The sequence below is a fragment of the Leuciscus leuciscus genome (assembly GCF_965113295.1).
Source record: "Leuciscus leuciscus genome assembly, chromosome: 18".
In the NCBI taxonomy this organism is placed as follows: Eukaryota; Metazoa; Chordata; class Actinopteri; order Cypriniformes; family Leuciscidae; genus Leuciscus; species Leuciscus leuciscus.
Window position 1 is genome coordinate 39,003,168 of NC_138742.1, and position 25,603 is coordinate 39,028,770.

At 38.3% G+C, this 25,603-nt stretch overlaps 1 protein-coding gene across 2 annotated transcripts; it reads right to left on the bottom strand.

Annotated features, from left to right (window-relative positions):
* Positions 1 to 4,083: 4,083 nt before the first annotated feature.
* On the bottom strand, positions 4,084 to 10,850 carry LOC309480386 (uncharacterized protein). 2 transcript variants are annotated; one of them, XM_082144825.1, is made up of 4 exons: positions 9,237 to 10,850; positions 8,568 to 9,049; positions 7,950 to 8,059; positions 4,084 to 5,274 (listed from the first exon to the last, which is right to left on the bottom strand). In XM_082144825.1, the coding sequence occupies exons 2-4, from the start codon at positions 8,749 to 8,751 to the stop codon at positions 4,966 to 4,968; spliced, it is 603 nt and encodes a 200-aa protein (XP_082000951.1). In that variant the 5' UTR covers positions 8,752 to 9,049; positions 9,237 to 10,850; the 3' UTR covers positions 4,084 to 4,965. The 2 variants fall into 2 exon arrangements, with proteins under 2 accessions (XP_082000951.1, XP_082000950.1); XM_082144824.1 differs by having other exon boundaries at positions 8,568 to 10,850.
* Positions 10,851 to 25,603: the final 14,753 nt, after the last annotated feature.

The following is a 25,603-nucleotide window of genomic DNA, read 5'->3' on the forward strand; positions in this document are numbered from 1 at the left end:
TAGTGGGCACATTCACCATGTTTGAAGCGCAATCGGTCTGAGACGATTCATGTGCGCGAGCCCTGTGTGACGGGCTGTGCTTGTGTGTAGAGATGGGCACTGGGCAGTGGGCATTCTTCTTACACATAAAGCACCATCGGCCGTGGCCGGGACACCAGAAAAATTCACACTTATGGGATTTATCTGGGTAGCCGTAAAAACGGCGTTTGTGTGCAGGCAAGCGGGTGACAGAACCGACTTGTTTACTGCAGGATACACTGGAACAGTCACATTTACTGGAACTGAACGAGCGAGAAGTTGCCATAGAAACAGAGAGCGTCAACATGCTGGCATTTATTGCACGCCTGCGTGCATTACAACAGGCTTGTTCACTGCAATATTGACATTTCCAGTCGCCTGAATTCCAGAGGGGAATAGGAAATGTATAGGAAAAAGGAGGTTGGTCCGTCCGCAGCGGGACCAGAAAAACTCCCTTTTTTCCTTACGCCAGTGACGCACGGAACACCATAGAAACGGTGTTTGGGTGCAGGCGAGCGGGTTGTACAACGCGCTCGTTGGCTGCAGAATACACATCTGCAGTCGCCTTTTCAGGGAACTGACAGAGCGAGCATTGACGGCATAATTTTATCTGCCGGTAGACCCGGGGATCGAACGCGGGTCTCTCGCGTGCAAAAACCTGAGAGTCTGCCACTGGGCCACAGGGGGAGACACATTGTAACTCAGTTAGCGCGAGTATTATAAGAGAGCGTCAACGTGCTGGCGTTTGTTTGCAGGCATGCGTGTATTACAACAGGCTTGCTTACTGCAATACTGACATTTCCAGTCGCCCGAACTTCAGAGGGGAATGAGAAATGTACGAGAAAGAGGAGGTCGGTCCGTCCGCGGGGGGACCAGAAAACGCTCTTTTCTCCTTTCGCCAGTGACGCACGGAAACCATAGAAACGGTGTTTGGGTGCAGGCGAGCGGGTTGTGCAACGCGCTCGTTGGCTGCAAAATGCACGTCTGCAGTCGCTTTTCAGGGAACTGACAGAGCGAAGCATTGGCGGCATAATTTTAACTGCCGCTAGACCGGGATTCGAACTCCGGTCTCTCGTGAGAAAAACCAATGATTCCGCCACTGAGCCACAGGGGGGAACGCAAAGGTTTTCGGATGCACGAGCATATAAGAGCGTCACATGCTTTCTTCGGCGTATGCTTGCAGGCGCGCTTGTATTAAAACAGGCTCGCCTGCTGCAATATTGATATTTCCAGTCGCATGATCAGGGAACTGGGAATATGTATGAGAAATTGAAGGTCAGTCCATCCTCGGAGGGACTAAAAAACACATCTTTCTCCTTTCGCCGGTGAGTGACGCATGAATGGGGCGCAGAAGGCAGGGTAGCTTTCTTATAACGTAAAGAAAAACTAACCCCGACCGTCCGCTTCCAGCCTCCCTTGTGAGCGGCGCAGTTTGCGCGGCTTGAACAGAGGGAGAGAGAAAGCTAGCCCCGTGACCGCCCGCTCCTGACATCCTCTGTGAGCGGCGCGGTGTGCGCGGCTCGAACAGAGGGAGAACAGGTATCGTCCCCCAAGCAGGCAAGGCAAGCGGGCGAACCGGCAAGCTTTGCGGGTTGGGGGGGGGGGGGGGGGGGGGTGGGGGGCGGAGGAGCAGTCTCGGAGAAGGATGCCAGGTGAGTCCTCAGAGTCACCATAGGCAGTAACTAACTCGCAGTGAGGGCAGTCGCCGTCAGCGAGTGCGAGAGCTGCGTGATCAGGAAAAGGGGCGTCTTGAAAAAGACGCCCAGCTCTTTTAGTGCAATGGGAGTGTGTGTCGCGGCGGCGAGCACACACACATACATAAACACAGTAGCAGAGAAAGGATATAATGCCGGAAAGCGCAGCAGGAAGGCAAGGAAGGCGGCGCGGCCAGCGACTTCAGTGACTCGTCCCGCTGAAGGTGCTCTCTTTCAGACGGCGCGGCTTCTTATCCAGCTCCAGCGATGCGTGTGCTTCGCTTGAAGGATGAAAAATCAGATAATAGCTGTCTGCGAGCGATATTTATAGGCCTAGACCACGCCCATTTCGGCGGGACGTGACGCAGCGGGCGCGAAGTGCCCTGATTGGGTCTGACGTCACGCCAGGCCTCGCTCGATAGGCTGCTGCAGTTGCCGCAGAGCAGCCAATAGGCGCGCGAGCTGTCTCGCCTATGTCTGCATTGCTGCTGCAACGCGTTTTGCATTATTACAAAATTAAGGATAATTTTTGGCTTCAATATCTCGCGGAAAAGGATTTTCCCCTAGCGTAAGATATCTTACGCAGTACGAGAGACCTCTCGTAAGAGAACCACATTTAACACCTCTTAAAATAAGAATGTAAGTGTGCTTACCCAATTTTTTTAGTAAGAGTGGTTAGCAAGATTTAACCTTAATAAACTACTGTATTTTCAGGTTATTTATATAACAATGTGTAGAACAATTACCAAAACAATCTTTTAGTTTAGACTGGAGTGAGGTGAAAAGAGAAAAAAAGTGCAAAGCAAGCTGTTGTTAGCTAGCTGCTAATTGTATTCAATTGTATATGGGAGAAAATTAGACTATTAGTTCAAATAAACTTTTTAATGGTATTTTTTTAATTCGACTTTTTGAAATTGATATGATTATATTCCAAAATAATTATTAGGTCTAGCAAAGAAGAATTTTACCGTACAAAGCTATGAAATCCAGTGGTAAAATCCCAGCTTTAAAAAAAAAGAAAAAGAAAAAAGAAGAGGGCAAGAAAGGGTGACATCTACATGTATGTTAAAATCACCAACAATAAGGACTTTATCTGCAGCCAGTACTAACTCTGATAGAACATCAGCAAATTCTTTGATAAAGTCTGTATGGTGCCCTGGTGGCCTGTATACAGTAGCCAGCACAAATCTCAAACGTGATTTATCATTTACACTAGATAGTGTTACATTAGGCACCAACACTTCAAAAGAATTATATTTGAAACTAGACTTCTTAGTAATTCTGTAGATATTACTATAAATGACAGCAACACCTTCCCCCTTTGCCTTTCAGACGAGGTTCATGTTAATAACAGTAATCTGGGGGGATGGACTCATTTGATTTTAGCCAGGTTTCTGTCAAACACAGCACATCTCAGTATCTCATCACTCCTGTGAACAGGAAGGGGGCCAGAGCAAATTACTGTGCCTCTTTAACGTTAATTTTAGTGATATCCGACTGGCGAAGTCGAACATCATTAGTTCCAACGTGAATAATCTTAGAGAATTTATGATTAGCATTAGCTAGCACTTTTAAATTTACTTTGATGTCAGGCGCTCTGGCTCCCAGCAAACACGTGACTATGGTGGCTGGTGTCTCTATATCACGTTCCGTGTAATAGAATCGCCAATAACTACATTCACATTCAACAGGATTCTCAGTGGGTGCTTCACTGAGTGGGGAGAAGCTGTTTAACCCCCTGAGGTCGGCTATCGCGCCGGCGCGATAGGCTCGTTTTTTTCCTTATCAGTAAAAAAATAATAATAATCAGCTCGAGAAAACACATCAAGTTTATTCAGATAATTGTACTTGTTTACACTGTCTCGCAGCGCTGTGAGGAATAATAATAATGGAAAATGTAACTCAGAAGTGCTGGTATTTCGAGGAGCAATGGATGGAATACTGTAGTAAGGCAAGGCAAGGCAAGGCAAGTTTATTTATATAGCACATTTCATACACAATGGCAATTCAAAGTGCTTTACATAGAAGAAATTAAAATAATAAAAAGAAACAAGAAAAATAAAACAGTTTAGAAAAATCAAATGAAATACAATACAGTACAGTCGGACGAACAGCGGCACAGTGCTCATTCAGTAAATGCATAGCTAAACAGAAGTGTTTTGAGTCTGGATTTGAATGTGACCACTGTAGGAGCACATCTGATCTCTTCTGGAAGCTGGTTCCAGCTGCGGCTGGCATAATAGCTAAAAGCAGACTCACCATGCTTAGAGTGAACCCTTGGTATTTCTAGCTGATATGATCCTAATGATCTGAGTGATCTGTTGGGTTTATATTCAGTGAGCATATCTGCAATGTATTGAGGTCCTACACTGCAAAAAATGCATTTCTTGAAACAATCAAGATTCACTTGAATCTAGTTAAAGTGAACTAAAATCGAGCAAAAAAATCTGCCAATGGGGTAAGCAAAACTGACTTAATAAGAATTCTTGAAAATAGCATAAATATCTAGTCACTGATAAATACAATTGAATCTTAAAACTAGAAAGAAATGCTTAAAACTATACAGTTTTTACTTATTATAAGAATTAAATAATAAATAAATTTAGTGAAAATTGCATTAAAACTAGAATATTTTATCTTAAATCTAATCATTCTGTTGGTCTTAAAACTAGACAAATATGCTTACAACTATGCAGTTTTCTTTTTTAAGCACTGAATATTAAGTAATTTTAGTGAAGATTGCATTAAAACTAGAAAATTTGATCTTAAATTAATCTTATTTAGATTTTTTGATGCGAGACCTGAAAATAGATAAAAATTCTTGAAAGAACCCAATAAACAAATATAATACAACTATTTACATTTAAATGAATAATCAAACAACATATTCAGTTTGCTGAAGATTTATTAAAGAACATCCTCTTTAACAAATGGACCATATAAAGCAGGATGAAGAATGACTCTTGACACTTAAAAAAACAAAAAAAAAAAAAACATGGCACATCAACAGCAAATGTTCTGCATAAATAAGCTATGCCTCAGTCTGTAAGCAGCATACACTGTATTAACCTCAAACAGCTTTAAACAGCAATTACTCAATATTGCATTAATACAATTTATTTAAGAAACACTACTGAAAAAGCAGGGAAATCTCATATTAGCACAAATCAAGTAAAATATAATGGGGAACAAAACAAAAAATAAAAACAAACACTCCATTCACTGCCTCAGCCATACAGGTTTGCAACAGTATTTATTCAACAAACATTTTCCATTCCTGAATGGCCTTTTTATAAGAGGGGGTTGCATCCTGCTCATGGAGGACATCTACCAGAACTTCTGTTTGCAACACAGACAAGAGTGTAGCAATACACTTGGGATAGGTCAGGTGGAATGCATAGTAATATGCCAGGAGGTAGAGAAGCCCCTCGTGGAGCAAATCTTTCCCAAAAGTTACAACTGGAGTTGTACCTACAACCACCATGCAGTTCTCCTCACCAACCAGCAAGACAGGACAGGAAAGCACACGCCGGTGGATGAAGGTATCAGGATCCTCTGAGGGCTAGAAAACCAAATATATAAATAAAGAATTGTAGCCTACAAACACAGCAAAAAAGCAAAATAAGTAGTCAAGTCATCCTCATTTATTAGGGCTGGTCCGAATACCATTTTTTGAGCTTCGAAGCTTCGGTAGTAATGAACATCGAATATTCGAAGCTTCGGAGAGAGGGGGCTGAACATTCTTCTCTCTAATAAAGGCAGTATTCTCTATGTGTCTGTCAGTCCGTTTTCATTTAGATTATTTCGAGAACCGTTCATCCAATCGACTTCACAAGGGAGTGCAGTGTTTTGCACTGTCGCATTTGGTGCAATATAGATATACACGCGAGACGCGACACGTTCAGAATTAATAAATTTTAATAAACTACAGAACAGCGCGAGTGGGAAGCGGCGCACCTCACGCAGGCAGGGCTTATGCATGCTCCTAGAGCGGACACTGCACTAGTGATATTAATCACATCTTCCCCATGAACAACACAAAGTAAATGCACTCGCACGTAACACACACATACACACACAGGTCTGTTAACTTAAGCAATACTTTTAATAAGGTAGTCTAATATTTTTCTGACTAACAATACTGACACAGTAAAGGGTAGATTTAAATAAAGAAAAACGAAATTTAAATAAAGAAAAAATGAAATTTAAATGAAGAAAAACGAAATTTAAATAAAGAAAAAACGAAATTTAAATGAAGAAAAACGAAATTTAAATAAAGAAAAACGAAATTTAAATAAAGAAGAAACGGAATTTAAATAAAGAAAAACGAAATTTAAATAAAGAAAAACGAAATTTAAATAAAGAAAAAAACAAAAACAAAAAAAAAACGAAATTAAGTTCTATTAAAAATGAGATTAATTTAGATGGATAATAAGGGGTTTAAAAGCTTAATACATTTTGTTTCTATTATTCTATTTTCCACAATGTCAAAGCAATGCAGCTTAACCCAAAATACCACCTCAGGTAGGCTACGCACTTCTGTCCATACAAACTCCGCTGTTCTGCGCTCTAGCCAGGGAACACTCCCATTGCTGGAACACTTTAGAAAGAAGAAGCAAATAACGAGGTTGGGTTCCTTCAACTGTCCATCCTATTAAAAATGGATAGGCTATATAAGATAGTTGTAAAAGAGAGTTCTTGGAGCATATAAGCCCTGCCCGCGTGAGGCGCGCCGCTTCCCGCTCGCGCTGTCCTGTAGTTTATTAAAAGTTTATTAATTCTGAACGTGTCTCGTCTCGTGTGTCTATCTATATTTCGTCAGATTTTATAGTGTTGAACATATTCAAGCGCAAATGAGAACCGTTTCGATGCCAGGTGTGCAAAAAAAAACAAAAAAACGAATATTCGAATGTCAAATTTTCAAATCGAATACCAACCCACCGAACGAATATTCGAATAGTCGGGTACAGCCCTATAGTGCTTTTAACAATATAGATCGTTTCATGTAACAGCATTTAAAGCCTTTCAAAATGATGGGTTATTATGGGTATTTTTTTTCCACCCAAAGGCTGAGATGAGGTAACTTTATCGGTTATTTTTATGAAATTTTTTTATTTTGTTGAGAAATTTATGTCACATTTGTCACATTTTTTGTTATTTGTCACAAAAAATTTAAGTATTTTGTTGAGAGTGTAGGCATCTTAAAGGGTTAGTTCACCCAAAAATGAAAATTCTGTCAGTAATTACTCACCCTCGACCCTGTAAGACCTTCGTTCATCTTCAGAACACAAATTAAGATATTTTTTGATAATTAAGATATTACAAATTAAGATATTTTTTCTCCATTGACAGCTATTAAATTAACACTTTGAAGGGCCAGAAAGGCAGGAAAGACATTGTTAAAATAGTCCATGTGACTACAGTGGTTCAACCTTAATGTTATGAAGCGATGAGAATACGTTTTGTGTGCCAAAAAAAACTAAATAATGACTTTATTCAACAATTTCTTCTCTTCTGTATCAGTCTCCGATGCGCGTTCATGAGAGCACCATGCCGCATGCACCTGTGTGTGTGTGTGTGTGTGGTGATGACGCAGGAGCTGGCGTACTGACATATGACCAGAAAACGCAGGGCTATGTTTACAAGCAGAGGAAGATGCACGCACAACATGAAACAGTTCAGAACTATGTCTGCATAGTTCAACTATTTCGACACAGCGGAAGAATTGCATTTTTTTCAAACCAGATTACACAGAGAACAAACTAAAAGAGATAGAAGAGGCTGGAACACGACAACAGCCACAAGCTTCTGGAAGACAGAGCAATGAAGAGCTAGTGGTGTAGATGTCATCAGTGCTAAGCGATGCCTACTGCACAGGAGAGTGTGTGCTACATCGATTGTGCTATTGTCATGCCACATCTTGAAAGTTTGTATAATTCAGACGATGAGGCAACGTGTATCTCGCTGTATAACAGAGGATCCCGGCTTTCCACATGTATGTGTCGTGGTGCTCTCGTGATCGCGGGTCGGAGACTGATACGGAAGAGAAGAAATTGTTCAATAAAGTCATTATTTTGTATTTTTGGTGCACAAAAAGTATTCTCATCGCTTCATAAAATTAAGGTTGAACCACTGTAGTCACATGGACTATTATAATTATGTCTTTCTTACATTTCTGGGCCTTCAAAGTGTTAATTATATAGCTGAGAATGGAGACAGCTCACACTTAAAACTCACCGTAAGAACATGGAAAAGAGCCTCACTGATTGGGACCACTTTCTTGGGTACTGCAGAGCCAGATGGGAAGAGCAGTGGCAGGGCGGTAAAAACAGCAATGGCATGTTCAACTAGAAAAAAAAAAACACACAAGAGAGGAGATCTATATTGATATGCACAAAGAAATGTAACACTTTATAATAGGTATACAGTAATAAAGTACTTGCAAATCATTAGCAAACTATTAGTTTATAGTTTAATATATTGAAGTATCTACATTGTTAATATATTAATAGGCTATATACAAATAGTGAGTTCATTGTCATTGTAATTAACACAATTATTATTGTTTAATTAGCTTGTAGTAAAGGAATTTTTGATTGGTTATTAGGAGTAAATAGTTCTCTTTAGATTGAGAAAGGAAAATGGAAAATGTCATTAAGTGCTTTAAATCAAACTTTATTAGACATTAATTGCGTTCATATTCAGTGTTTCTTAAAATGTTTACAAATACATGTAAATAATAAAATACAAATAGTTTGCAAGTACTTTATTACTGTATTTACTTCAGTGTTACTGAAATTAGGTGTGTGGGTATTATCTATAAAGTATCAATCAATCAGTAAAATACAGCTTTACCTCCATTTAATGTCCTTGGAGGCTTCATGACTTTCTTCATGACACCATAAAACTGAACCTCGGAGTAGAAGGTCTCCCACCTGCCTTTCACCTCAGAAATGTATTGGCAATTGTTTGGCTCAATGATTCTCTGCAGTTCATCCATTGTCTGAGAGAAATAATTATTGAAAGTTATAAGAATCATTAACCTGTACGTCTGCAGTTAGGTAGATGATATGTTTTACATCAGTCTAAATGATGCTTCTGTGTACTCACATGGTCCAGTTCTTTGAAGCACGGGTATGCCTGTAAAATTTGTGTGGGTCTGTCTTGCTCCTTCAAAGTATTTGAGTCAATGAAATTTCTTCTGGATTGGAACTCCAGGTCTAATAGATGAGTTACAGCAGCTTTGTTTGGCTTCTTTGCTTTGTACATTTCTCGTAGAGTCCTGTAATGTCGTGCCTGTGTTTTCTGGCTGTCAAGGCTGTTGTCTGGACCATCGGCTATAATTCAGGCATACAACATAATTAGAATATATCATTGAACAAGATGCACAAAATCAACAATTCAAGAATGTATGCCACATAAAAATAAATAATGCAGAATTAGGCTTACATATATTACAAAATATTATGGTATTACTTATTGCAAAAATTCTATACATTTTATAGTACATTTTTATGTACATACATGCTTCATCAATGCTGTCAGTTTCTTGGCGTGGGGTGCTTGATTTTGAAGGTGGGGATAGATGAAGTGTTGATGCACTGGAATCAGCATCATAGTCACTTGCCACTGCAGCAGAAAGTTCTTCGTCCAGACGGGCTCTCTTGGAATGAGGGGGTTTGGCCTTTACAGGACTTCGGATATTTGAAAGTCGCTTCATGAGCTTTTTGGCAACAGTGTCCTGTACGACAGAACAAACGCATCGATGAATAGTTTTGAAACAATGTTAGCAGAAAAACATACTTTAAATATAAATATTCAAGTAAACAGTCACTTACCCACTCGTGACTAGATCCAGTTGACTTATCTTTTATCATAGGGTAGTATTCCACTAACCGCTTTGCCATGGCAAGAACTTCATGTTTAGTGGGGTATTTGTAGTCATCTGAAGAGGCTCTTGCAATTGAGATCATATTTGTCATGGTATTTCGGATGAGCCGGCAGAAGAGCTCCTTTGATAAGCTGACTTCACCCTCTTTCCCAAGACGCTGCTGCTCAAAGTATGCACGTCTCACGTGTTGTAGTTCACTATCAGTGAAAAGAACGTATTCTGGGCTGGGTAACTTCAAAAACTTTGAAGTGCTGGGGTCATCTCGTTTTGAACTTTCATTATGTTCATCATCTGTTGACGAACCTTGGATTTCAACAGGAATCTTGTGCCCCTAAAACACAAATGTATACTGTACATTAATCAAATCAAAGTCATTTTATTTTCAGAGCATCTCACTTGTATGTATAAGTGTTAATCTTTAAAGGACAAATCCAGTGAAAAATGAACCTAGGGGTATTTAACACATGGTTACCGAGTCGATCGTTCCCTGAGATGCGTTTTCATGATAATCGAATGTAAAGAGTTTTATCTCTAAAAACAGATTATCTTATAACGCTAGTATATGGGGCACTTATATAATCTCGACTAATCGAGCCACGAACGCCGTGCTACGTTAGATTTCACAAATGTAATTCCTATCGACCAGCTATCCTATCGACGGCGTTCGTGACTCGATTAGTCGAGACTGTTTTCCAAGATGGATCCTGCATGTAAACACGTAATGTACTGTCTTTATAAAGTATCTTCTTATTAAACTGTCTGTACACTTACAAAGTTCTCAATGCTTCGGTTTACATGTAAGGACCCTCATTATGTTACCGTGTTAGTGTGAGGCTATTTTGAGACTTGTTAGTGGTATTAACTTGCGATTTAATTTTACTTACTCTCTGCCCCATATACTACTGCTATGAGCTAATCTTTTTTTAAAGATAAAACATTCTATACATTCGATTTTCATGAAAACGCATCGCAGGGAACGATCGACTCGGTAACCATGTGTTAATTACCCCTAGGTTCATTTTTCACTGGATTTGTCCTTTAACGACACCAACTTACATATGGTGTGGCTAAAGTACTGAAAACTATCCAAAACACAAGTATTTTAAGTAAAATGACCTGTTCTTCCTTATGAGTCATGAGCCAAATGGCTTTGCGCCGCAGGAAGTGCTCGGGACCAGGAAAGAGATCTCGGATATCATCTCGTGAGAGAGCTGGTAAAATCTCTTCCCCAATGTTAGCAGCTTAGATCAGAACACATGTAAATATGTTAAGTTAGCAGGTTTTGAGATATTGTAAAAATATATCCACATCATTATAGCTATTTAGTTCACTCAAATAGAGAAATTTCTGTTTTGTAACATGGACCTAACAGGGCAGAAATATTAAATCTATTAAATGATTTATGAGTGAAAAAAAACAGGCAATAATGATAACAGCTTCATAACACTTGACAATAAGGTTGTTTTTGTTAGCATCAGTAAATTCATTAAGTATTATGAAAAAGCAATACACAGTTTTATAACAATCATACAATGAAATATTTGTACTAATATTAACCAATGTTAGTGTATACACATTTAAATAAAAAATGTAGGTAGCGCTTTATAATAACTGCATGCTATGAATCATTAGTTAAGCATTAGTAAATAGTTAGGCTAATTCATAATTTATAAAGCATTAATAGACATTAATAAGCAGTTTATAAATACAGCTATAAATGCTTTATTTTTTATTTATAAGCATATATATTAGGCTATGTTAAATAATGGTATTCTCATACTATTATTACTGTATTTTCAGTTATTTAAGAGTTGTCAGTGGTTCAAGATCAGTTAGAATGTGCAAGTAAATGATTAATAAACGGTTAAAAAGGTACATGTATACATATTATTTAGACATACTGTATGTGTTAATAAATGCTTTATTGACATGAATTCCTACTGTAATTCATGATAAATTCAGGTAGTTATAAAGCATTTAGTAGTGGTCAGTTAAAGGTGCATTGCGCAACTTTTCATGTTAAAAATACCCGTTTTCTAACCCATACATGCTTAAACAATTGCCTGATGGGCTGAATGAGTCCTTCTCTGATCACTGCGATTGCCTCTATAATCCTGTACAGTAAAATAAATAAGAGGGATTCGGGTCGGAATTTGAGACTGGGCGTGACGTCATGCGCGTTCACGGCACGCTCACCTGGCTATGTCTGGCAGGTTTGTGTATTCGCCGACGCCGCCATTCTCCGTAGAAAATGGATTCTAAGAGACCGGCTTGTAGTTAATTTCAAACACCAACGCAAACTCCACGTAAGACAAAGAAAAGCAAACTTTTGTCTAGTGCCACAGGCGTCGGAATAAGATGTCAACATCGGGAAGGCTTTCAACAAATGGAGAGATCTCCGATCTGCACTAGGAAGCGCCCGCGCCCGCAGATCACTCGACGTGGCTGTGTACAAAAGGTAAAAACGATATAAATAGTGTTCGTTGGAATCTCCAGTCTGCTCTAGGCCTCAAACGGGATCCTCAGTTGGCTTTTTTCTTGATAAAATGGTAAGATATAACCCAGTCTCTAATGTCTGATATGGCAAATCTATGACAATAAATGATGTAATAATCTATGAATATTACCTTGAGACATTTGAGTATACTTTGTTGACCAACTGTGTATGGTATGATAATTTTTTTTGAGCTTTTATAAAGTAATAAAGTAAAAACTTATATTGTTCATGAACGTGTTTCCATAATAATACAATCATAAGTGGATACAGTAAACACATAAAACAGTTCAACATGGAGATAGTTGGAAACAAAAACCGAAGTTTTCTACTACCCCCGTTTTCCCCTCACACATAGTGTGTAATTTACTCAAATGCCTTTCCTTTCACATATTTAAAATGACTTGCAGATTTATAACTTTATTAACTCTGAAAGATTTGTGCGGCTGATGCTCCTTTGGTTATGAACAGCTCGTGCAAGCGTGCGTGTGGTCCATGAGCGTGCACACCTCTGGTTGCAGTTTCGCTTGTCGCCAGAGGGGGCATATTTCTGCAAAAACTCAGAGACTTGCATTATGCACCTTTAACTATTTTTGTGAGCTCATCTAAAGTGAGGACTAGTTATGCCTCGTAAAGCATTTTCAAAAGAGATTTAAAGTGCTCAGTTATCTTCTAAAGTTCAGGTTCTCAATCCTGGTCCTGGGGACCCACACCTCTGCACAGTTAATACTCTCCCTCATTTAACACACCTGATTCAGATCATCAGCTCGTTAGGAAAGAACTCTATGAACTGAACTTGGTGTGTCAGGCTACGTTTATACGTGGCCAGCTATTTTCATAAATGGAAATTTCACCCTCTCCGTTTTCAAAAATAACATTGTGCACACCTGTCAGTTTTCAGAAAAGTGTTCCTTTACACAAAACCGTGTCTATATGGAGTCAAGAGCATGCTAAACCTGTAGGTGGCAGTGTAACGAGAAGCTCAAGCCCAAATTAGCCAATCAGAATCCCCAAAATAGCAACAACAGCAACGAATCACTCAACATAATAGAGCAGCTGTATTTGCAAATGCAAACAGATGAAAAGGGATTGCATTAGGGATGCACCGATCCACATTTTTTCACTTCCGATCCGATCCCGATACCTGAATTTGGATATCGGCCGATACCGATACTATTCCGATACCAGAGCTGTGTTTGCTTTAATATTATTATTATCATTATTGTTTATTTTATATGATGCTGAAATAAACTCCTCTCAACAGGCAAGTATGATATGTAGGCCTACATATTTATGCATGTATGGTAAGTATAAGGTCAGAAAAGGAAGTCAGAAAAACAGTAAATCCTGTTAACAGGAAAAATCCCATTCTGAAAACAAATATGCAACTGTAGGTCATGTCAATATTTATTACATTCCCAAAATGTCAAATACTTGAGTATTGAAATATAAGAAAAGTGCAAGTGTAAACATCTTACACACACACACACTTTCTAAAGGGTGATCCTCGCTCCGATGCTGTAACTCTCTCGATGAATGCTCGATCAACATCAGCCATGTGCAAACAGACAAGCGGATTTCGCCTCAGACGCGCGTCAATTTCGCTTCAAACTTTTGCTTTTTACGAGCGTCAATTTCGCTCTGGGCGCGCGAATGGATTCAAAATATTCAAGCGTCCAACTAGACGCGGCAGACGCGAATTTGACGCGCTATTCGCGTTTGGTGTGAACGCACAGTAACGTGGTGCTTTTTTAAATGTTTGATTGCATTCGTTGTGTTGTACGACGCGAGGGAGCTTCAACGAGCTCTGAATTACGGCTTTGCAAACATTGCATTTTGCTGTCTTGCTCTGCGGTGTTTCCAGTGTGAAGAATTTCCACACAGCGGCCGCAAACTGCGGAATGGATTTCCTGAGCGGTGGCGTGTCTCATAACTCTGTCTCATTGAGCCGCGCCTTCGTTCGGGAAATCCATTCCGCAGTTTGCAGCCAGCTAGCAGACTAGCCGGCGGGAATCACTTTTGGAGTCATTTAAAGCAGCAGACAACGTTAAAGCGCAGACATGACTCAAGGATATCGGATATCTCCGCAGGTTGGATCGGGAAAATCCGATACGTGAATTACGCTGGTATCGGTCCCGATACCGATACTGGATCGGATCGGCCCCATCCCTAGATTGCATCAACATAAATGCGACTACTACTCTGAATGCATCCATGATCACCATAGCCAAATGAAAATGTAAACATAGGTTGCACTTTTGACCATGGTTCGAATTACGTGGGAGCCAGTGGGAGCTGAGCTCCCATAGAGAGAGGATGAGCTCCCATGAAAGCAGTAAAATCATACACCTGTGGGGGTCTCTAAAAATCATCAGCACCATTATTTTAAATTACAAATAAAGCACTTTTTCCTTCAGACTACTGTAGCATGACTTAAAAGATAGGACAAAATGCCAAACACATGGATCTCTCAGGATCTCGGATCGTCATCACACTACTAAAAGTGCCGCTGCCATCATTGGCGCGGATACTGTGTTTGTTTGTGGCTCGCGCACAGTCTTCACTCGGTCGCGCTTCAATCCGCTATGGAGACTCTCTATTTGTTCCAGTGAAATTACAAAACAAAATGCACACAAACGTGTCTCTGCCTGATATAGAACCACTTATATAAACATAATCGGATTTGATAAAAAAAAAAAAAAAAACCTATATGAGTGTGGATTCGAAGCCAGAACCTCTGACACGTTAGGCAAATGTTCTACCACTGGACCACTTAAAGGGTTAGTTCACCCAAAAATGAAAATTCTGTCAGTAATGACTCTCCCTCATGTTGTTCCAACCGCGTAAGACCTTCGTTCATCTTCGGAACACAAATTAAGATATTTTTGATGAAATCTGAGAGCTGGATCGCTCCTCCATAGGCTGCTAGGTGGCCCAAACTTGCTGGCCCAGAAAAGTTATTAAAGAGATCGTTAATATAGTCCAAGTGACTACAGTGGCTTAATCTTAAGTATATCAAGCGACGAGAATACTTTTTGTGCGCAAAAACAAACAAAAATAACGACTTTATTCCACTATTCATTTCCTTCTCTCTCGACCTCTAGTTGGTTTGCGTAGTGTTTTTGCGCTGCGCGTCTGTGTTACACGTCACCACGTACGCTCACTATTGGCCGATGCTGGTCATGTGTGTGATGCGTGATGACGTATAACACAGACGCACTGCGCAAAAACACTACGAGGCCCAGAGAGAAGGAAATGAATAGTGGAATAAAGTCGTTATTTTTGTTTGTTTTTGCGCACAAAAAGTATTCTCGTCTCTTGATATACTTAAGATTAAGCCACTGTAGTCACTTGGACTATATTAACGATCTCTTTAATAACTTTTCTGGGCCAGCAAGTTTGGGCCACCTAGCAGCCTATGGAGGAGTGAGACAAGGCTCAGATTTCATCAAAAATATCTTAATTTGTGTTCCGAAGATGAACGAAGGTCTTATGTGGTTGGAACAACATGAGGGTGAGTAATTACTGACAGAATTTTCATTTTTGGGTGAACTAACCCTTTAAGTACACGTTCAAACCTGTCGGATCTATCTATTTACTCACGTGAAAATTCTCACAACTAACAGCATATATTATACAAATTAAACCAAATGTACTATTTAAATTGAATTGTGTTACCAACACTTTTTATTAAATTTGTATTATATTTACACATTTTTATATTACATTATTAAGCTACAACACGCCTGCTTATAGGCTACTTTTTTTCCCTTTTTTTAAAGAGACCCCCACAAAGATGAAATCATAATTCGAACCCTGCTTTTGACGCAGGTGACACAGTCGCATACTGTGACGTCGGCTGCCTAAAACTCAGTTTTCTCAGTTTACATGCAAACGTGCAAACTAAGTTTTCCAAAATATCCACTCTGGCCCGAGTTTTTAGAAAGAATCGTTTTCAGAGGCAATTTCTCCTTTTGCGTGTAAACTAAGGGCACAAACAAAGGGAAATGTCCCCGTTTTCCAAAACCAGATATCCTAAGATAAAGGAGACATATAAAATGTGCAGAGCATAGGACCAGAATTGAGAACCACTGTACAGTAAAAGGAAACAAACACAACACAGAGTAATACACATGTTCTGTTTAACTCGTGTTGTGTTTGTTTCCTTTTACTGTTTAGAAAATAATTGAGCCTTTAAATGTCTTATGTTAATAAAGCATTTATTAACACAAATGTCTAAATAATAAGATGCATAAATGTACCTTTAAATAGTTTATTAAAGCATTTCTTAACACACCGAGTAACTGTTACTATATGATGTACCTTTAAATAGTTTATTAATCATTTACTTACACTTTCTAACTGATCTTATGAACCACTGACAACTCCTAAATAACTGGTATGTAATGTAATAATTTAGAAATTATAAATTGATAATTAATAAAGTATGAAAATACAATTATTAAACACACCTAGATATGCTTAGCCTATAAATCAAGAATAACGCATTTAGCCGTTATCTGGTTTTATAAACTGCTTATAAAAATAAATAAAAATCTGCATCACAATTAAGTTATTGTGATTGTCAAAACATTTGGTAACTAAACAGAATTGTATTAAATTTATTGACAACACCTTAGAATGTTACATGGTACAATGACTGGTAGGTATGCTACTGTTTTCTTATTATTGCCTGACAAATTTCAAAATTTCAATTCAATTCTTGTGATTTGATTTTGATCTTGATTCAGTATCAATTAATGTGGATAAATATTAGGCAAAGTAGATACATGCCGTTGAATTATTAGAAAAATAATGCACACCCGAGCGTCACGATGCGAAGTAACGTTATAATTTAAATAATTTAAAAATATATAACATAATACATGTAATATAGTGCATATATTTAGCAAAATACTCCTATCTATAGGTAATTTTTCAAGCCAACTAACGTGCTATGGTCATTACACAGCTTTCCTGTACGTTAAATGTCACATTGTGTGACATATTGTTCTTCAGCTGTTCATTCGTGTTTGTTTACTATTATTAACTAAGGTTAGTAGTGAAGGAGATATTCGGTTCACGTGACGTGCCATTTGAACTGAGGCTTTTACAACAGAAGTCTGTCACGTCACATATACTATACAAGCGCAAAAACTTTATTTATTGTTTGAATTTCGTAATAAAATGTACATAATCTGAGAGCTGATGATTTGTTTCATATCAAAAGTAGCCTGCTCTGTCTTGTCTCGTGTGGCGCGAGAGCGTGCTGAATGTGTGAGAGTTGGCAGCCCTGTCAGCTAATTTTATTCGGTTACAGGAACGTGTTGTTTCCAGTAGGAAGCATTTTCGATAACAATTCAATTTAAAATACATAGAATGATCAATAGAGGATTTTTTTATTATTATTTTTTACAAATGACCTACCTTTTAAAGTTGAAATCGCAACATCATCGAGTCAATCCATGGTGAGAATCCGCGGGAGGAAGTGCCACACTGACTGACTTCGTTTCCTCGCTCCTCATTCGCTGCACGTGGGCGCGTTGATTGCGCATGCGTATTACAAAACGTCATGCGTCACAAGATCAACGCGGTTTTCTCTCGGGTTCTCTTCCTCCTGTGTTGTAAGTTACGTGTTTAGTTTGGCACGTTGGTAAGATACATTTAAGAATCGAATCTTCGGTTTTATCTGAGGTATGATAGCTTGCTTTAATTTCACCGGAAACAATGATTTGGCGCTGCGTCATTTGTTATGTATTTGTGGCTCTTACTCTCAAATCTTTATTGAGTCACATCAATTTTGCACATAGCCGTAGTCCAGATTTCCGCCTGGTTTGTGGAATAGATGGGTGCACTAAAGAGTATTCACATCAGACGAACACACTCACAGTATCTAGACGGCCTGGGTAACGTTAGAAGCAGATCACATCGGAGAGAGAGGTCAGCCAGTGAACCCAGAAGAACGGTGAACAGCAACAACTTGTGGGCATATAACGTTAGTCGACCAACGGCGGTGGATACTCAGTATACTCGCAACTCAAGTAACAGTTCGGATAGTGAAACGACATTGGGGAGTAATGTGGATCTACAACCCTCTCTTGCTGATCCTGTGGAACATTTTGGTGATTTTGATGCTTTTGACACTGGTGAAACCGTTTTCGCTGGCTTAAGCAGCAACAGCGTTTTACAGTCGCCTCAGAACCCGGACCCTCAGGATGTAACGTTACCGAATGAAACTTCAGATTCGAATCCCTCTCTACTCGGTCCAAACAGGCCTTCGGATGACTCCTGTTCTTCACGCCTCCCCCAAGAAACCACGGTAAATTAATAACTTAGTTCTTATGTTGTTAATATCATCATAGCAGTAGCAGTAGTCTCTTATGTAACCTAATTATTAACCCAATTAGTAAACCAATTAAATACATTAAAGTATTTAATATTTTAATGTTTTCTGTGTTTAGAATGATGAATTATCAAGTGATGATGTGCTATCCAGACATGCCACTTCTATTGTGATGACTGCTAGAGAGAAACATCATCTCTCACAGGTAAGTATCAGTAAAAGAAACATTTTTTTTCATGCCTATTGTAGTGTATTTACACGCATAACGTTTTTGAAAGAAGTCTCTTATGCTCAAGCCTTCATTTATTTGATCAAAAATACAACAAAAAAAACATAATAGTGTAAAATATTAAAATATAAAATTATAATTTTATATTTTATTATACTTTAAATTAAAAATATAATTATTTTTTGTGAATCAAAGCTACATTTTCAGCATCATTACTCCATTAGCGGCTCCTGATAATACATTTTTGCCTATAATTGTGGGCTATATGGTGAACCCATGGTTGATTGACAAATGTTCCCAAAGATGAGAATCTTGCACTGGCCAGTGTTACACTTATACTGACACCGACCGGCGTGCGTCTGTGCAGCATCATCATGCAAAAATAAAGGTTTACAGAACGGTTGCGACTGTTAATGCGTTATTCGTAGTGACCCATGAGAGATTTATTTCTTGTCTTTCCTAGAATGGGCAGTTTGTGATTTTGCGTGATAAACAACATAAAGTAGCACTGGTTTTACAAAATATTGAGTGGCATATTCCACTCAAATATAGAAGTGACACAAATAACATGTTTGAAAATTTTTTTACTGACTTGAATGTGTTTAATTAATATTTAAAATATCACTAAATTAGGTTATTTATTTAGGATTTTGTGTCACAATTATGTCAGTATAGCTGCTCGATTCATCTGTCAGTCACTACTGGAGGTGTCATAACATACGGTGACATGTTCCATGGCTCTGTGTTTTGCGACAATGTCAGTGGCACATGCTTCTATCTACTAGCACACGCCAATGAAGACTGGATGTGTCACTATGCATAGCGACGTGCCATTCCCTTCTGTGTGTCAGATCCCATGTTGCTTAGTCGCCATGAAATAAAATTTTACAATTCGTATTTTTATATGTAATATTGTAGTGTTTCTTATAAATCATTTAATCATTGTGCACTTCATTCATTAAAAAAAATTCATGTGCCCTTATATTCTTTAATCAAATACGTTATCTTTCCTTCCCCCCTTGAAACGACTTCTCTTCCTGTCATGTGCAATGGCGCGATGCGTGGCAAATCCCCTCAAACCGTTAGTCTGCTATGAGCAAGAGATGGAGAGGAGGAGTGCTATGCCCTCTACTCAATATTCCGTTTCACTTGGAAATATGTCACAACAGAAGAAAAGTCGTTTGTAACTTGTGGTTCATGGCGACTTTAATCTTAATACTGCTACTGACATGCAGAACACTTTTGGCGGAGGTCTGGTGTCCTTGCATAATACATCCTGCAGGTGATGCTCTAAATAATGTTGATTAGCTAGCTCAAGCTGGGAGAAGAAAACAAAGCCAATTATCTGAACAATTGTCAACGAGCATGGGTAACTGCGTTATTAAACAAAACAAACAGTAAGGAAAGTATTTACAGGTTATTTTTATATTGTTAAAAAAATATATATATATATATATATTTTTTTTTTTTTTTTTATTGTTTTTTTTTATTGTTTGCTCTTTTGCAATTGTTTCCCTTTCTGAAAGGTAGAAATGTCTGGTATGTGCCTATTCATATTTATTTGCAGGCTATTTACAAGAGCGCGTTTAAACTAATTGCTTTGTTGAACTCCGGGATCTCACGCATTAAGCACTTTTCAATTGAAAGCATCGCCAATGAATTTAGCTGCTCCTGTGACATAGTGTTTCTAAGAAATATTTTAGTTCGTTTAAGGGTGGAGAAACATCTCTCAGACTCGGCAGTTGTCATTGGCGTTGTGATCAGGATACGTAGGAGTTTCATTGTTTCTGTGAGCACACCTCGTTTAAATACTGTTTATAAATGTGAAAAATGTGACTGTACCTCCGCATGCGCCAAAGTCGGAATTGTCATAAATCAACGAGAGCTCTGATGGAGAGATGGACTTATATTGGATAGCATCCTCGATATCGGATTCATTTAGCAAGGTGATCTACGGTGAAGGTGAATATCACGATAATTACAAGTTTTAATTTACAAGTTAAAATTTTAAGATTAAGTTTATCTAGAGTTCTATGTTTTTAAGTGGTTGAATATTGCCCATACTGTGGCCCACCTGGTCCAGTCAAATTCAGTGTCAGTGATTTATCATCAATCAGTATTTATTTATTTTTCTCTTTTTTTGAAAGAAATTAAAACTTTAATTCAGCATGGATGTGTTAAATTGAAAAAAAAAAAGACTTATTTGAAAAGTAAGTATTGAAAAGATTTCTATTTTGAATAATAATGAATCCTGAAAAGAAGTATTACAGATTCCAAAAAATATTAAGCAGCACAACTTTGTTCAACATTAATAATAAATCAGCATATTAGAATGATTTCTGAAGGATCATCATGTAACGCTGAAGCCTGATGCTTCAGTGTAATGATGCTGAAAATGCAGCTTTGCATCACAGAAATAAATTATATTTTGAAAGTGTATTAGAAAAACATTATTTAAAATTGTTATAATATTTCACAATATTAGTAAATGCAATATACCTTACAAAATGCCCCATAACTTATACAGTAGCTCTAAAATTAGTATTGGCCACTATTAAAACTGTTAAAAGAACTTTGTTGCTGAGACACATTAATGATCGATCAGTGTTCTCATTCAGTGATGTAATGATAAGTGTATTTCCCTGCTAATTAAGTTCTTTTTCTTTCCAGAGCGGTGTGAATGATGTTGTGGCAGCGGTTCAAGAGTATCAAGCTCAGTTACTGAACAGCTTGAGGAGTCAGCTACAAACCGTATTCAGCAGACATGCAGGAAGTGAACTTCAGCAAGAAGCTTTGGGACTCTTTGACTCCTTTAAAGATCCATTTGCTGCCGTTTCAACATCATATAGACAGGACAGTGTCATAAAAGAAAAATTCAATTTTGTGGAAGCAGAAGAGGTTACAGTTGGATTGGCAGCATGTTCTCAGAAAAGAGGTAAACGAAGAGCTCTCGCCATAAAAATACGATGTTTCCATTATATACCCCTGATAAAGAGTTTAGAGCAGTTACTGTCTCATCCAAAAATCTTTGCCATGATAAATGGTGGATCCCAGAAATGCAGTGGTGGATATTTGTATGACATCATAGATGCTGAACTCATGCTGTCACACCCGTTATTTTCTTCAAGACCCTCTGCTTTACAGATAATCCTTTATTCGGATGAAATCGAAATTTGACATGCGTCAAAGAATAAATTGCTCATGTTTTACTACACTTTGGGAAACATTAATCCAAAGTACAGGTCAAAATTAGCTTCAATCCGCCTTATTTATTTATTTATTTTATTTATTTCAGGTTTATTTAACAGGGACAATGCACACTAATAATACATAATTAAATGTACAGAGTGCCAGAATTAGCCCAAAGGCTATTTTACATCTGCTGTCCCTGGACAGATCTTAAAATGTCACACCTAAAAAAAAAAAGTAAACAAAAGGATTAAAATATCACATACATGTTAGAGCCAGCCAACCTCATCGGCATAGCACAAGAAGCACAAACAAACAAAACAGACAGGACAGAGAAGACATGGGAACAACAAGATTTCATGTCAAATGTAATGTTGACAGTCCTGACTACCTGTTAGCCACTTCTTTAAGTTAATTTTAAAAGAAGCGTACGTTTTAAAATTCCTAATGTGAATTGGAATGAGGTTCCATTCACGAGCAGCCCTGACTGAAAAAGCTGTTTGACCAAGTGCACTCTTCCTAAACGGGACAATGCAGTCACCTCTTGCTGCACTCCTTGTAGATCTGCAAGCATTTGGCGCTGTTCTCACAAACTGGCACAATACAGGAGGAGCCAGTCCATGCAAAATTTTGTACACAAGACAGAGATCTGCATATATAATCAAGTTTTCGAAATTCAATAGACTATATTTTTTTAAAACATGACAGTGATGATAATATATAGATTTCCTATCAAGTACTTTAATGGTTTTCTTATATAGGGAGAGTAGTGGTTTGAGAGAAGTGTTGCTAGCTTGTGACCAGGTTGTCAAACAATAGGTTATATGAGATAAAATCATTGAGTGCATGAACATCATAGCAGCCCTTTTTGACATGCAGCTACGGACATATCTAAAATTTGCCAGGTTGTACTTAATGCGATTACAAACCTTCTTAATGTGTAATTTAAAAGTAAGATTATTATCTATATATACTCCAAGGTATTTAAAATCTGAGACGACTTGTAATCTCTCTCCTGCTACGACTACATCAGGTTCTACACAGCGGCTTTTAGATTTACTAAAAAACATACATACAGTTTTGGATAAATTTAGTTGAAGGCAGTTGTGATTTAACCATTCTGTAATCTTTTGCATTGAGTTTGATAGCAGATCAGCAGCTTGTGCAGCACTGTTAGCATGTACAAAGATTACTGTGTCATCTGCATACATTTGGATGTTGGCATTAGGACAAACATTTGGCAAATCATTTACATACAAAGAAAATAAAAGTGGACCCAAAATAGAGCCCTGTGGGACACCTGCAGACAAGGCAATAACACCTGATCGATGATTCCTAACTCTTACGAACTGAGTTCGATGTGTTAAATAAGATTCTACCCATTTGATAGTGCCTGTATCGAAATTAAAAGTTTGTAATTTAGATAGAAGAACTCCATGATTAATGGTGTCAAACGCTTTTTTTAAATCTAGAAAAACAGCACCAACAACCCCTCCTCGATCCAACTGTGACTTGACTTTGTCAACGAAATAGCAATTGGCTGTTTCTGTTGAATGATTAATACGGAAGCCGAATTGATATGGATGTAAAGAATAGGAACTGGTATTTAAATGATTTATCATTTGTTCTAAGACAAGTTTTTCGGCCACCTTGCAAACCACCGGCAGGATACTAATAGGTCTGTAGTTGCAGATGGACAAACGATCACCTCCTTTAAATACAGGAAAGACTGCAGCCAACTTCCACACATTTGGGAACAATCCCTGAGCAATTGAAAGATTTACAATTTTCGTAATTGGGTATACTAATGATTCAGAGAGCTCTTTCAACATAACAGTGTTCATTCCAATGACATCTTTCGCTCGAGATGGCCTCAGAGATCTAATCACTCTCAAAACATCTGCCTCAGTGATATATTCTATGTTGAAAGCTGGCTCTGTTTGTTCGGCTTGACAAGGAGTGTTCTTATATTCAGAAGAAAAACACTTGATGATATTTTCTACTGAATCAATGAAATAATTATTGAGAGCATCAGCTACTTCAGCTGGCTTATCTTTTAATTTTCCACCAACAACAAGTTCAATTGATTTGACATTGTTAACATCATGTCCCATTAATTTTCTTAACTGGCTCCAAATAGTTTTAGTATTACCTCCTGCTTTTTCAATTATGGTCAAAAAGAAGTTTGCTTTGGCTATCCTTATCTCTTTGACTACTCTATTCCGTAACATAGTGAAAATATGTCGATCACTGCTCGCTTTAGATTTAATGGCAGATTTTAAAGCCATATCCCGTTTTTTCATTAAATTGAAAATATTTGTGGTTATCCAAGGAATGGTGTTCTTTTTTTTCCTATGTCGTTGTGTGCGTGTAAATTTCTCTATTGATCTCTGCAGTTGTTGTGTAAATCTTTGACTGTCTTCTTCCAACGATCTTCCAAAAAGTATGTTATCCCAGTTGATGCTCTGGATGGCACTTATAAACTGACCCTGCATATTTTTGGGGATATTTAAAGATTCTTGTTCTTGGACAAATGGAGTGAAACGCTTGTTAGTTAGCTTCCTGGCTATTAGGATCATATTGTGGTCTGATAGTCCAGTCAGCATATTAAAAGATTTAACAATTCGCTTTGGCCTATTGCTAAATATTAAGTCTATTTGTGTTCTTGTAGAATTTGTTACTCTGGTAGGCCCATTTATCAACTGTGTAAGATCACAGTCGTCAGTGATCTGTTTTAATGTTTTCCTTGACGCTTTGTCTTCCCAATTGATGTTGAAGTCTCCCATAATAATCACCTCCTTATTAAAATTACATTCCTTCAACATTTTTTCAAAATGTTCATAAAATATATTCTTTGAAGATGGAGGGCGATATAGTGTAATAAGTGAGAAGGACATAGATGGAGATAAAGTTATGTTAAGTCCAATACACTCCAATTCATTACATGACCACTGTACCTCATGGCACTGAAAGCGATCTTTTACAAAGATTAAAACTCCCCCTCCTTTTGAGCCCACTCTATCTTTTCTATGCACCTTATAACCAGGAACATGTAAAGCTGATGAAGGTGAATTTTCATTAAGCCAGGTCTCCGTTAAACACAAGAAATCCAGATTAGAGTCTAATAAAATGTGATGGATTTGATCACTTTTAGATTGAAAACTTCTTATATTTAAGTGCCCTCCTAAAATACCCCTCGGCTTTAATTTGGGGTCCCAGATTATTCTTGAGTGATTGAGAGTCTGGAATATATTCAATTTCCTGTTTTTAGTGATTGCAACATTTAAAATTTTTGAGTGTACACTGCATGTTGTTTGATTGGGTGTAGTTATTGCATGTCTTACGGCCTTATTTTTTACAGTACACACCGTCTGTTCGAGTGACGACTTAGATGGATGTGTTGATAGTTCCGCTGTCTGTGCGTGTGGATTTGTTGATAGTTCCGCTGTCGGTGTGAATGGATTAGTTGATAGTTTGTAGAGGGAGTTTTTATATGAGTAACTCCCTCTTAAACTGTAGTGTTTATCACCTTTGTTTCTTGAAATCGGCGAACACTTAGGCCTAGATGTGACACCTGGTAATCCAGCGATGCAACCGCTGGAAACGGTTTCCGCTAGAATTCCCTCCGCGGCCAGAACCGCGACACATCGCCGGTCTCGCTGCCGGTCCGCCGGTGCGAAGGCTGCTTCCCTCACGTAGACCCCCGGCGAATCAACCGACGCTCCCCTCACGTAGACCCCCGGCG